Source organism: Lagopus leucura, unplaced genomic scaffold (genome assembly GCF_019238085.1).
Source record: "Lagopus leucura isolate 7727_CA_CO unplaced genomic scaffold, USGS_WTPT01 Super-Scaffold_73, whole genome shotgun sequence".
NCBI lineage: Eukaryota > Metazoa > Chordata > Aves > Galliformes > Phasianidae > Lagopus > Lagopus leucura.
The window spans coordinates 26,468,463-26,482,940 of record NW_024962252.1 but is presented as its reverse complement, the minus strand read 5'-3'; the positions used below and the strand labels follow the sequence as shown (position 1 = coordinate 26,482,940).

The 14,478-nt window shown below is 40.4% G+C and overlaps 1 protein-coding gene across 3 annotated transcripts in view; it reads left to right on the top strand.

Moving 5' to 3' along the window:
• The first annotated feature begins 336 nt into the window (after positions 1–336).
• ME1 (malic enzyme 1) overlaps positions 337–14,478 on the top strand; it is a 156,500-nt gene continuing 142,358 nt past the window's right edge. Inside the window, exons 1-2 of one of the 3 annotated variants that reach the window (XM_042881691.1) lie at positions 337–354; positions 1,239–1,451. In XM_042881691.1, coding sequence (XP_042737625.1) covers positions 1,350–1,451 — 102 coding nt within the window. In that variant the 5' untranslated portion in view covers positions 337–354; positions 1,239–1,349. Of the gene's footprint in view, positions 355–920; positions 1,123–1,238; positions 1,452–14,478 lie in introns of those variants that run through there. The other 2 variants (XM_042881674.1, XM_042881666.1) reach the window with 2 other exon arrangements.

Below are 14,478 nucleotides of genomic sequence, written 5' to 3'. Positions count from 1 at the left end.
TTGGGCAGGAATTGAGCTATCCAGACAAGCCTCAGGAAGGCTGGATTGTTAGTCACAGAGGCTTCAAGTCCGAAATTTGTTCAAAACCTGTTATTAATACCACTCTTCACAGTGCTTCCTGAGGCAGTGGAGGCTGGGAGAAGTTTATTTACTGAGCTTGCTGCTGACTAGCTAATCAAGTTTCAAGAAGCATAACCTGGAATCCTTCCAACTTCCCTTTGTTAATTAACCCCAAGTGAACTTTTAGGAGCTACTTAACAGGAAATTTGGAGAAGGTCAGGTTTTGGGAGAGCCTCTTTAATAGAAGATGAGGTAGCAGGATGGATACAAGGCCTACAGAATGAATGCAAGGAGGTAAGTTTAAAATAGTTTCAACGTTCTTATGTTTGTTGCTGCTTGACATTGCAACATCAGTGTAACAGCAAAAGCCTCAATCGCTGAGTAGTTTTCTGTCATTAATTTAAAGCTGTGTACTTCCTCTAGCACGGCCACAGGATCCATACAAAGATTATTTCTCTTTACATCAATGAATCAGGAAAAACACATCCACAATCCTATAGCACACAGCTTTAGGACACGCGGCAAACAAATCCAACAGATAGGGGCACAAACTGGCCCAACACCTGCCTTGCTCTGCTCTTCTGTGCTCTCCATCTCTACCACCCACAGCCCTGCTGCTCCTCCCCTCCCTGAAGCTGATAGCAGCTCACGCTGAGCACTGCACTGAGCTGTGCAGCCGATCCTCTCTAGAGAAGGGTAGATTTCACCGGTGTTTAATAATAACATAATGAAAGCGAAACTCGGTTCCTGTGAGGGTGGGCAGACCCGGCTCCGCGCACAGCTGAGGCCGGAGGAGCGCTCCCAGCTCAGGGCCCACCTGGGCGCGGGTCCGCCAGGCAGCACCGCGCGCAGCACCTGCAGGCATCGAGCAGCGTGGCTGTGGGGGCATCACCGCGTCATCTTCCGCACAAAAATGAGCGTGAGGAGGCAGGAGCGCTGTCGCAATTCCTTCCTAGCAGGGATTAGGGAGCAGGCTGTTGCCGGCAGCGCTCGGCGTTAGACTCAGCGAGGCCTTCCCCTCCCCAGAGGGGGCTGGCTGACCGCCCCGACCGGGGTGCGCCGGTGTGTGACTCAGCGCGGCGCCCGGTGACCCCCGCCTGGCGGCGGCGGCGCCTCGTCGCGGCTCTGCCCCCTCCTTCGCTCCCTCCCCCACTCTCTCTCTCTCTCTTTCCCCGCAGGATCATCCCACCCTGACGGGCGGTCACCTCAGCAGGAGGAGTCGCCGCCGTTTCGCCTTCTCTCCCGCAAGACCTGACGGCAGTACGCCTCGCCGCGCCGAGCCCGTCGCCATGCAAGCAGGGAAGGCAGCCGAGAGCCGGGAGGGTGGCAGGCCCCTACAGCTCACCATGAAGAGGGGCTACGAGGTGCTCCGCGACCCGCACCTTAACAAGGTAGGGGCGGGTGCCAGCCCTCTGCCCTCCGCCTCCTGTCTGCGTGCCGTGCCGGGCGCTTCCCCTCCTATGGAACCTGCAGCTGGGCTCTGCCGCTCCCTGGGCTCACCCTTCCTCTCTTCGTATTGCTCGACGAGGATGCCGGTGGGCTTTCATGTGCGGGTTTGCTACTTCGCTGCCAGCTGCAGTGTTTCCCGGCCCCCCATCCACAGCGCCTTGCTCTGCTTCCTGGGGCAGTGTGTGCGGCCTCCGCGGGTACCGGAGAGCTTTTGTCACGGTGTTTCTGCTGCCAAGTCCAATGCCCGTTCCCCCTGACCTGCATCAGAGGATGCACTCTGCTTTTGGGAGATGCTGTAGCGCAGGGAAACGTTTATGGCATCTCTCTGCACTTAAGGCAAGCTCAGCTTGATAAAGTTTGTAAATGTGTGACTTGGACTAAGTGAGGAGGTGAGTATGCATTTGTACAGTGCTCATACAGCTGTGGTGTTCAGATAACAAATACTTGGTTGGTTTGCTGGGCCTTGGATTTGTTGCTAAAAATGAAATATGAGAAGGGTGGAAGGTAGGCAATCAGCCTTGTGTAAAACATGAGACCTTGGTTAAGCCATAGCCACAGCTTTGTCCTTCTGTGTCAGCTTTACTTCTTGGCTTCTGTTTGTGCTCTGATTGGTATCTCTGCTTTAAGATGTATATACAGTCATTTTGCTTACTGCCAAGTTGTATGAATTGACAAAAACTGTGTCTTCAGCCTTACCGGAGAGGTTGACTCATCAGTAAAAGCTCCATGTATTAGTTGGATGAATGGCGCTTCTATTAGAGCGGGTGCTTGGATACACAATTTCCTCAGTGGGTGTGTGGTGTCTGTGTGTCCCTTGAGGTCAGGTAAAATGGGAATTAACCAAAAGGTGAAAATCCCAGGAAGAATTGACGAGGGGTTGCTTCACTTGGGATTGCTTTTAGCAATTGCAGTGTTCGTGGAAAAGTCTGATTCAGAATAATCAATGGCAACTGATTGCTACCTTTTTCACCTCAAACATCTTTCCCTTGAACTGCATAGCTGCAGATGAGATGCTGAAGGTGAAAGCTTGTGGTTAATTTCTTGGCTTAGACTTTACTCTTCCACCCCTCTTAGCTGTGTTATGGCACGCATGCTGCATAACAGAAAAGCCAGGAGATGTATTCTCCCAGCTCACAGAGCATTCTGAAATATGTAGGAAAGGTTGGCTTACTTCTCCATTTTTGCCTGTGAGGAAAGTCAGGTCTACAGCCAGGAGGGGACAAGCAAGCTGATTTTGAGATAGGTGATCTTTGGTGGGTATGGATGCATCATATCTTGCAAGATACGTAAGGGCAATGATTTGAAACAACAACTGAGAGCTTAGCATGGTTCCCTTTCTAATAGTTTGCGATAGCCTGCATGCATAGGAGCTGGTACTCCATGTTCACTTTCTCGTGCCAAGGCTGTTAAACAAACATCAGGTTGTACAGAAGTCAATCTGAAACTGACAAAATATCTCCTTTAATGATTCTAAAGTACAGGGCTTGTTTTCGGTTCTGAAGAAGCGCCAGAACTTTTTGCTATCTTATGGGCTCTGCTTAAGGGCTGTAATTGCTTGGTATCAGCACTTTCTTTTCAGTACTTTTGCATACACTTGGCAAAAGTAAGCAGTGAGCACCAAGCAGTGGTATCTATCTGTGACCTAGAAAAGCAGTAGAAAAGTAAGACAAGATGCGTGTTCGTTACTACTTGAATCTTGTCTGATGTTCCTTGTCTCTCTTCTCTAAGTAAAACTTACATTGCAAACTTCAGCAAGCCAAAGCTGAACACTGAAGAGTTGTTTTCAGGGACTCTTCAGCCACAACCATTGGCCTGGCAAGAAGGTAAAGCTCAAATATGCATGCTATGTGCAGAAACATACAGCTTGAGTCCTCAAAGAGTATCTCCATTTTATCAGAGAGATTTAAAGAAAAAAATTATGAAGAATCATTTATACTTGGACTTCTTTTAAAAATAGAAGTAAGAGGAAATAAGGAGCATGACTTGGGATACCTAACAGCACCTAGTGCTCTGCTCATCCAATAATGAAATGGATTTTGGCACAATCAGTGCATTTATGGAATTTTATATTTAATCTAAATGGCTGGGATAGGTGAGAAGGAGGGCTATAGGAAGGTCAGGGCAAATATCCAAATTTCTTCTTTCCCCTCCTGTTCTACTTTGACAAAATTACCAGACACAGAAGAGCACACATGACACTGAAATAAATCCTTCACGATTCAGTTTTGAAATCACTAATTTTTCACACTATAAAATTCACACACCTACTAACTTAGTGGGGTATGGCTGGATTATTGGTATTATTATTTGATTTTCTTCCTTTTGGAGTGTTTTGCCTAGATAAGAAGCCATTACTTCTTTGCTTTTGATGCATCAAAAATCACGTGGGACAGCACACTGAGCACACTGAGCGAATTACATGAGGATGCACAATTATGTAAGGACACAAGTTTAAGCCCATGAACGATAGTCATGGTTCAGTTTATAATATTTTTAAACTCTATAGTTCTACAGCGTCTTTAGAAACTTCTTGCAACTTTTTTTTCTTGTGCAACTAAATACTGTGGGTAGGAATTACAAGGAAAGCAAACAGAGTTTTACTTCTTTTCATTGAAAAGAAATGCATTAGGAACTTTTGGCAGCAAGCTATATGCTCCTTAAGCTGATGAGTTACAGCAGTATGACAACAATTGGCTCTTTCCTCCTGTAAATCTTTCATTTATGCTTTACTCAGTATGAGGGCTATTTTTAAGCACATAAATCATAAAGACAATTTATGCTAAATGTTTATCTCACATTTAGTTTTTTACCCTTAAATATTGTTTAAACAAGTCCAAGTTTCCCTTAACCTGCATATTTTCAGAATCTTGATACGAAGATACGCAAACATGTATTTTAATTGCAAACTTTTCAAGTAGTCTTTATTGGTTGCCAAGTCTAAATGCTTGCCTGATTGGGAAACTGGGCCATTCAGGGACTGTTTTATATTTCAGCAAAGCAATTCAGTGAGCAGAAAATAAGTGGTTCTGTTAAATCTAAGTGCTGGATGGCTCTTTCTCTTCACCAGATGCTTTATTTTAACTACTCTCCTTTGACTGACCACTGTCATTGCTAATTGTGGCATGCTTGTAAAATGCTAAAATGCTGAATCCTTTCCTTTTTTCCCTTTATTCAATTTCTACTAAAGTGGAGGATTTCAGAACAGACCATTTGATGGATCTGCTGAACACCTGAGAGTCCCAGATCTCAGTCCCACCTGCAATGGTAGTGATGTTTTATGCTTAGCACCTCCTGTAAGTGAGGCACTTGGATCCCAAAGGGTCCTCAACTTACTTTTACTAATTTTAATATTAATATTAGTTGTTGCTTGGAGTTGACTGTGAGTCCATTGGCTTGCTACTGAAATCAATGTACAACAGCCAATGGAAAAGACCACTTATCCCAGTGTCATATTTCTGGCAGTGGCCAAAATGGATCCCTCAGGAAGAGTAAACAAATGAGAAGATCAGTTCAGTTGAAAGGGATCCTAAAAGCTCATCCAGTTCAACTTATGAAAGAAGACTTTAGCGATGTTTTCCTGGAATAATAACTCCAGGCTGAGAGAATGAGCAGTTTACTATGGGATTATTGAGGTTCCAGTGCTTGGTTTTCCTATCAGGTTACATGAAATGCATGTACTAATTTATTGAAAATGTATTATTATTTTTTTAAAAATTCAAGTAAAATAATTATCTGAGTTAAACATTTACTTCCTGCTTCAATTCTGTGTTTCAGACAGCGGGACAAGAATGCTTATGACGTGAGATTTTGTTTTACATACTGTTGTTTTACTGAAATCAAATTTGATTTGATGTAGGAGAATAAAAATATAAGCAGCTGCTTATATATTATAATGCTTATATATTATAATCTATGCTTCTAATAAATACTAAGCAGTAGAATTCTTTTCTCCTTCTGCTGGTAAAATTTATGTTTTTACTTCTTAAAACTGTGAGCACTAAGTCACCTACAGTAGTCTGCGCTCACTTTAACCTTAGCTGATATTCTAAGAAGAAAACTGATACATCTGGGGGTGTAGGAAGCAAAAACACTCTCTAAGATGATCTGTTAGAAGCTTTTCTATTAACTTGTAAAATAGGTTTTCTGCAGGTTATTTAATACCATATGGGATGCTTTAGGATTAAGTGCTAGTAGGCATGACATCTTTTGGATGATGATTTTTTTTTTGTCTGTGTAGTTGCTGATCATTCTCACAATCTTCCTTTTCCCTTGTAGTAATTTTGCTCTTTACAGCACCATCGTTCTTAACATTAATATTTCTGATCACCTGGCAGAGCTGTTCAGATGTTGATAGGGATAAGCACATGCTGTGTTGGTTTTTTATTTGTTTGTTTTTTGTCTTTCACAAATCTAAATTATAGTTTGGTTATTTTAGTATAGAAAGCTTCATCAATCTGGTCTTTTTCCGGAATCTTTTAGAGAGAAATTTTATTGATTCTGCCTTTGTATTATATGAGCATTATAGTGTTGATCTATCCTGAGGGTCTGTGAAACAGGAGTTACTGTTTTGTGGAATAGCATCCTCAAAGTGGGAGTTCTTCAGGTGGGAGTTCTGTTCATACCAGAGCTGTTTGCTGTTTAAAAGCCATGATCGTAAGTTGTAGATTGGCAGAACTGCAGCTGCACTGCATGTTTGCTTTTTGGGGGCATGGATGTGAGCTCAGAGGTAGCTCACCATTACCTACTGTGTGGTTGGGTGAAGAGGTTATGACATTACCCTGTGTATTCTTCTTTCTTGAAACACAGTTTCTCTGTGGATAAAATTAACTTACATCTTGAATTGTATGAGACTTCCACGTCCTAGTTTTTTTACAGATCTTTTCACTGCCTGCTCATGCTGTGGTTAGGGAAAAACTGAATTTTTGGGGGTGCAAGGAAAGAGCTGTGATGCAGGACTATAGTAGGAACTCTTTTATTTACAGCATGTGTGAAAGGGCTTTAGAAAAGACTTCTGTTCTTCATTCCACCTCTCTTTTTTCAAGACAGGTTTGTCTGCTTAAGAAATCTTTGATGCTAATATGAGTGACTTCCCCTAGCTGTTATTGCACTCTACATTACTATGCTACAATGTTGGGGCAGGGGCAGCTTGTGATGACTGCCTTACGCAAGTTACAAGGACATTCTCACTGTCTGAACAGAACAACTTTTTGTGCAAGAGACAACTCCTCTGCTGGGGCATGTGGTGCTCTGAGAGCTGTAAAACTGAGACCTGGGGCCATTTTCTTCACTAACCTTCTGAGGGAGGGAAGAGGCCCAATTTCCTAAGTTGTGTACGGGGAGGATGTTCTGTGAAAGGAAAACTGCAGGCTATTTTAGTCACTGTTGAAGACAAGATGCTGTGGAGAAGAGCCTTCCACAGCCCATTCTGTGTCAGGCTTGGTGAGGGTGAGCTCTGTAAAAGTGGATCACTGGATGTAGTGCCACCTCATCTTTTTCACTTATCCTCTCTTCTGCAGTAGCAAGTTGAATGAAGCAGCCCTGAAGGAGAACAGACTTATCTGCTAGAGCAAGCAGCCAAGCAGGGCCGGAGGTGAAAGTTCTCAGGATGAGTATAGAGACTAGAAATAATAAGGTAAAACTCCCGCTAGCATATGAAGTGTGTTTTTCCATCATGTCTTCTGCATTGAAGAGTCTCTTCTAGAAGGTGAAATAATCCATACAGCTGAGCAGGACAGAGTCCAGCCCTTTTTTCTGGAAACAACTTTGAAAGGAGAAAGGTCAGTAGATAGTCCTGCAGGAAAAGTAAGCAGTTGATGACTTTAAGGGTACAAAGGGGTCTCGATAATGTGCACATGTGTAAGTAAAATATGAGTTTAAAAAAAATGGTAGAGAAGAGTAGCGTGGATCCAGAGATCTTTCTAAAATCAATTCAAGAACGTGCAGTTTATCTTTTGGGAAAATAGAGGTATTTTGATCAGTTTATTTTTCCATCATATTCTATTTTATGGGTACAGTCTGCAGTGCATTTTGCCTTCTGGTGCTTTTTTTCTGATCAAGTAGGTAACTTGCACTGGTTAGCATTATATTCCCTTCCTTCTTTGGCTTCTGGTTCTTTGCTTGCATTTATGAAAAAGAATGCTGAGTCGGCACAGCAGGAAGAAAGCTCTGTGACTTGAATTAAAAGCAAATAAAATAAATGAGAAGTTGTTATGTAGCAAGCTATATAAGTATAAGCTTCTAGCAACTGGAAGCTGGTATGAATAGTTGCAAGAAACTGAAAGAGTGGTTTTGCTGTGAAGTTGTTTCAGACATTAAAATTAGTTTTGGTTGTGTAATTTTCTTGTAAACTTCAGTAACTAAAAGTAAACAAGCTCAACTCTTTTTCTTGAGACTACGTGAATAGCAACAGTGCTGGCACAGAGCACCATCCAGGCAGGATTTGGGTATTTAAAGCAGATTATAGGTGGTTCTCTACAGTAGGTTTTATAGAGAAGCTGGAATGGCATGCAAATTTATTATTATTATTATTATTATTTATTTTATTTAATTGATGGATGCTTAAAATATGATTGGGCTTGATCAGAAATTGTACTTCTATCTAGGTAAAATAAACTGAAAAGAACATGCTTTCTGCAGAAAAAAACGTCTCAGAGTCCATACGTCCTTATTTTGCACTTTTCCCTGCATGCATGAAATTTTGCTGTATCGGTCATTTGTACTGAACTGTTTCTGGAGAAGGCAGAAGTTGAAGCTGTGGCAGACACAAGCTTCTCCTACCCTTCTTCCCTCTCTGAGGAATTGAAGAAGTGAAATTCATGTGACAGTAATGTTTGTTACTAACCTGTGACCTCAAGTTGAATTGTGCCTTGTGGCTAAATACTTGTACTCGTGCAATCTTTGCTTTTCATACTTTTCTTTTTCTGAACTGCACAGTGGTTCAGATGTAAGCTGTGTATTTGGTGCATAACTGACTTGCGGTGGTTGATGCTGGGAAGCTGTGCTGAAGGCCTCATTGTTCCACATTCAGATGACTAAGTGGCAGGGGCTGTCTGCTGTCATGCTAGATGTTGTTGATGAAGGTCCAAAACATCAATCCCACAGAGCTCTGAGGTCCAGTGTAGCAGGAAGAGTGATATAAAAAATAGGGAAAAGGGTGAGAACAGAAAGGAGAGCATTGATGGTTGTGCATACCTGTGTGCATGGGATAGTCTGTTCAGCCCCGTATTTGAAACAGAGAAATTGTATTCTGCGAGCACTGGTAGGAGTTAAACAGTTAGCATGTGCTGGAACCTGTTGGGCTTTCCTTTTATTTTGCTACATAGTAGTGTTGGGCACAGTGGAGTGCTTTTTAAAAAGACAAGCAAACCGGTTGCATTCCTTCAGCACAGGTGCAGTGTCAAGGAGGAACCAGCATCTGCTAAGTGACAACTGGTGAATAATAGATGCTCATTTGTGTTCATGTATCCATTGTCCTCATTCAGTGCTGACTGAGATCTGCCTGTTGAGACAGGTACCTGTGAACTTCTGACCCAGAGATGTGCACACACGCCTGTCAGCTGGGCATGGAACTGAATATGAAGAACTGTATTTTTTTTGTGGTGTGGTTACTGTGATATCTCAGCAGTGCTTAGATGTCCCAGGCATCAGTGAGTTGAATTGCAAGTGTCTATAAATTAACCTGGATCCCTTCACTTCCATGAATAGTAGTTTATTTGATCTCAGTGTAATACAAGTGATTTGTGTTTAAAAAGATGGTGATTTGTGAACTCCTTTTAAAAAGACTTTTTCCAGTCAAATTACCAAGGCCATCATTGGAAGACTCAATCTTACAGCTTCTGAAAATAAAAAAGCATTTCATAACGTGTAGTAAGTTAGTAGGAATCTTAAGACTGCCTTAAGGGATTGTCAAGATTATGTACATTCAAGACACCTCCAGGAGCCTGAACAACCTTGACATACAGCCTGTGGAATCTGGGTTAGAACATAATTGCAAGTGAGGTCACGGCTTCTACAGTGGTGATGCATATATGCAGCATGATATTTGAGAATGACTAAGAACTTAATTTTGATGCTGGTTTTAGTAGTTTAAACTCAGAATAAATTAATGGTAAAGGGGTATGAGAGGGGATACTGCTTCAAAACTGACACAAAATGAGCACTGGTGTTTTAATCCTACAATAATCCTCCTTTGCCACCTTTAGAGTCTGAACCCCATTAAGCTACTCAGACTTTTAAGACCTAATTCCAAGGAGCCCATCTAGAAGTGAAGTTTGAAATATGAATGTAGTGTGAAGGTTAAATAATGTTTGACTAACCAGATCTTTCCGAGATTATAAAGGCTGTAGTCTAATTTTAACAATATTAGATAACATCTTTTTAAATAAAATAATGAGGATAATACTTCAAATCTCTGTGTGACTTTAGGGGAAAATCTGTTGTGGAGGAATCTAAGAATTTTTCTGTTATAAGACAGATCTCCAAATTAATTTTGTATTTGAATTATGTGTATTACTTTTTTAAGGAAATTGTTTAATAGAAAACCCCTTAATTGTATTCATAAGAAAACAAGTTTTGGCCTTATCATAGTTTAAGCCTTGCTAATGTAATGCACTGCATAATTCAGGAAGCAAAAATCCTGACTTAGAAGAAGGTGAAGGTCACAGGGCACCCTGGAGAGAATTCTTGCAAGCTTTCTGTTGAAATCAGTCTTTGTAGTTTACTTGAATACTATTCCCTAGTCCTGTGTGAAATACAACACTGCTTGAGGTTGTTTACAATGCAGAGGAAGTGCAGAATAAATGCTTTATAAATGCATAAACTATACGCAATGTAGAACTGGGGCAAAAAACATAGGAATTGTCTACTGATTTGAATACTTAGGATTTTTGGAAATATGTCAGGACATAATTGTCTGACATAAAAGTTCAGAATGCAAATTCATCACCATTTTGCTCTTAATATAAAAGCATAGAGCAGCAATGCATTTTATCTTCGCATGTTTATGCTTTGCTTACTCTATTGTTAAAATAGCAACAGTTGCATGTTTCCAGCTTAGAAAAAAACTTGCTTTTGCTCCAATAATTAAGTTAGTATTGTAACAGAAGTCACTCTTCTGCATTTTCCTCACGTTTCTATAACGTAAATACCACTACAAGTGATACGAAAAATTACAAAGGCACTTTGTTCAATAAAACTTAGTTTAAATACACTCAGTCTTCAGTTCTGAGTTTGTATTTTAGGTCAATTTATCTTGTTAATGGATAGCATGTACCTTACTATGAAGTTTAAATGATTTTGGCATCTGGTTCGGACTGAGATATCTCAGATTAGCTTTCTTCCCCTTGTCCCCAGTGAGTGATACATTTTCAAGGATACATTTTCAAGTTTGCTTCTGGTGCGGAGGTATGGTAGTATTGTATCTGTGCTTTTCAAGAGCAGAAAATAATTAGAAATAAGAGCAGTACATAATTCCCTTTCCTACAAAGGCAAATATAATTTTGGTTTTCACTAATGACATCTAAATAGTCTTTGTCTTAAGTCTTTACTGGAGACAAGTGCGCACTTGTGACAACAAAGTACATTATAATGTTTTCAGTAATAGCCTTTATCTGACTTATTGGATTTCTTCCTGCAGGTATCTGACCTTAGAAAGCAGATTTGTATGTGGCGATATGCTTACAAAATAGACAGTAAAACCTCTTTCTATAAAAAGTACAAGTGAGCTCTGTTAGTACAGATAGAAGTCAAAATGGGAGAACATTGCAGAGCTGAAGTAAAATGAATACCTGAGTCTGTGAAGCACTGCAACTTGATTTTATTTGGCTTGAATCTGTTGAATTACTGTGCAGTGTTATTTTGGAGGATTTTGGCAGGAGAGACACACTGACGCAGAAAGCCTGTCTGTAGGTACGTAGGTAGTTTTACAAAGGTATTACGGTGCTTTTGCATCTTTGTTCCTTACACACTTCTCTGCTCTGAAAACTACTAGTTAATAAACTCAGGTTACGTATCTTTAGGATTAGATTTATCAATTACATTGTTTTTCTCTAAGCAGAGGCTGGATAAGGCCTTCCTCTTGCTTGTGTGATAGGGGACTTGAATATTAGTTTATTTATTAGGTCATTCAAGGGTCAGATATAGAAATAAGGAATGCCCCTTAAATTAACTTGATAATTTTGAGATACCTTTCACTTTGTTTACAGCATATAAATCCTGTCTTAAGTTTAGAACTCTGCCGGGGAGAAATGAAATATGTTGACTGTAAATGAGAATATTCAGTGTGTTTATGAACGGGTATCAGGAAAGGTAACTTACATGCTAATTTTTTTTTTTTGGCTTTAAAGGTAGCTTTCACCACACACCCTCAGCAGCTACTTGAAAACAACATTTTATCTAAACTCAAGAAAAGCAGATCTCATTTTGCATTTCACCAGAAAAACTTAACCAGTACAACTTAGCCTTGCAGCCACTGGCATTGGGTTAACCAGCAAAACAAGTGTTCCAGGTCAGGAGCCGGCCGGAAACTAGATCCCCTGCTCTTCTGCCATGCTGGAGAGAAAAGTCCTCTGCCTCCTGAAGTAAAGGGATAAACTTAAAATGGAAGATTTAAAAAAAACCCAAACAAACAAACAAAATCCTTCTGAGATTGAATTCTTACCCACACATGCAAGTGCAAATACACAAAAATAAGATGAAGAGAGAAACTCTTTGAACTAAGGCAATTTCCTAAACTTCTTATTCACGTATTACACACAGGTTCTGTCTTCTGGAATTAGGGTTACTGAGTCCTCCAATTATTTTTCTGCGGTAAAGATGTAGAAGGTAAACATGGGCAAGAAGAGAAGATGAATGTGGGAAAAAGGACAATTTATTTGTCATGGTGTTCCACTAGCAGTTCAAACAGTGTGACCAACTGTCACCCTTTCTGGTTTACTTTGAGGTGCATTTCAAAAAATTTTAATTAAAATTTCAGGGCTATTTAATGAGTATGGGCACACACTTTTCCACTCCTGGGATCTACTTCTGCAAGAGAAACAAAATATTTTAGTAATTTGGGCACTGAACTGGAAACTAGGTCAATAATTTTGCTTTCTCATCTGTAAAAGAAAGCATCATTTGAGAATTTTTCAGAATGAAAAGCAGTGTGAACTATTAAATACTGTGAGGTGAATCTCGTATTTCAGTGATCTTCCTGGGAGTTCTACTGTTGTTCCTTCTTACCTTCTCATGCCATTGTAGGAGAAATTTTTCTTTTGTCCCAGCCTCACATAGCACATGAAAATGCCAAGCCTCATTCTAACTGTTAATGTCTTATGACTAAGACATATATAATCTATATAGTTATATATATATATATTCTAAGACATATATAATCTATATAGACTATATAATCTATATAGTTCTGATATATTTTGTCCATATCCTTCTACCTACTGCCATATTGCAATTACAATTAGAGAGTGTATTAGTGGATGTGCAGCCTAGATCCATGGAAATCCATTTAATGGGATCACGGAGTATGACCAGTGTTGAAAGCTGGGAGGGAGAAGGCAGATCTGAGTAGGCAGAAACAAACGATCCATCTGTGTAGCTAAACCTGCTCCTGGTGTCAGGCCAGGCTGTGCCACATACGGATTAGTTCCAATTAGGTGAAGCAGTAGCTGACCCTTGGCTGCCTTCTCTGAGCCTTCTGGTCCTGGGCAATGCTGTTAAGTGTCACATTCATTCCAACTAAGTGGGAAGAAGAGGAGAAAAAATGTTCAGTATTGATGTGCTGAATGCCTGAAGAAGCACAGATCGATACAGGCAAAACCTTCAGTTAATGATTAGTTGGTAGTTTTTAATTCAGTGGAAATTCATTCCTTCAGGAAGCTAGGATTTGTGATTCCAAAGCTTAAATACATGTGGTTATGTGAATGAGATCTGTCTTTGTAAGGGTATATTTAGCTGAAGACTTTGCTAGTTATTGAATGGGCCAGGTGGTACAAATTTGAAAAGAACTCATTTCCCACACTTTGGATTCCTATGTTGACTACCTAAAGAAAATGTCTTGCATTGAAAATGTTAAAATGCTGAATAAAACATCTGCCATATTTTGTGCAGTGGGAGGTTGCTGTTGCCTGCAAAGACATCTTTTTTATTTTTGTTTTCTGAAACATGATGATACGATGCACTTGTATCCTCTAAAGTACAGCAGCTGCACTTTCTTTTTGTATGTTTTGTTAGAGCATTCTCATTTTGCTTCTTTAAATAGCCAGCAGAATAACTTGATCAAGGTCTAACAATTAGAAAATAATTCATTTTCATGTCAAAATATTGCATTCTGTTATGGGTTTTCAAAAGTGATGAGAAGGGTGAAGCTTCTACATAGACAGCAAAGCAATAAGGCAGTAGTGGGAAATCGAGGCTGGGCCTGCTACGTAGTCTGCTTTGCATTCTGTGAATCTGTTATCCATAGCAAATCTTGTCACTGAAGGATAGATTTTGATAATCTCATTTAGGAGCTGTGGGTGTTGGAGTCTAAGTACTGATGTGAGAAATCCAACCCAGTTTAAAGGTGGTGAGGCTAACACTGGTTTTCCTACTTGTCTTCTTTTTCTGTTGACAATATATGTTATAGGCAAATGATTTTTGCTTTGCAGTGCCTAATACATGTCTGTGTGAGCTCAACCTGTTCTGAGGCATGGTGTGAAGAGAGCCCCAGCCTATCAACCACATGTTCTGCCATTCTACCTTATGCCTGAAGATCAGTAGTTAGAGGCAAGTTAGCAAAGGAGAGGTATTGTCAAATGTGACGTATATAGACTATAGAAATAGTCTGACCACAACAGCATGTCCTGGGTTTTAAGAGAATACCTTCTAATCAAAATTAAACCTCCTTTAGTTTTCCATGTTAAGGAACTTACAAAGAGTGTCCTTTATTTTTATGAGCTTTAGCTGTGACTTAAACTTCCCATTTTATTCTACAAT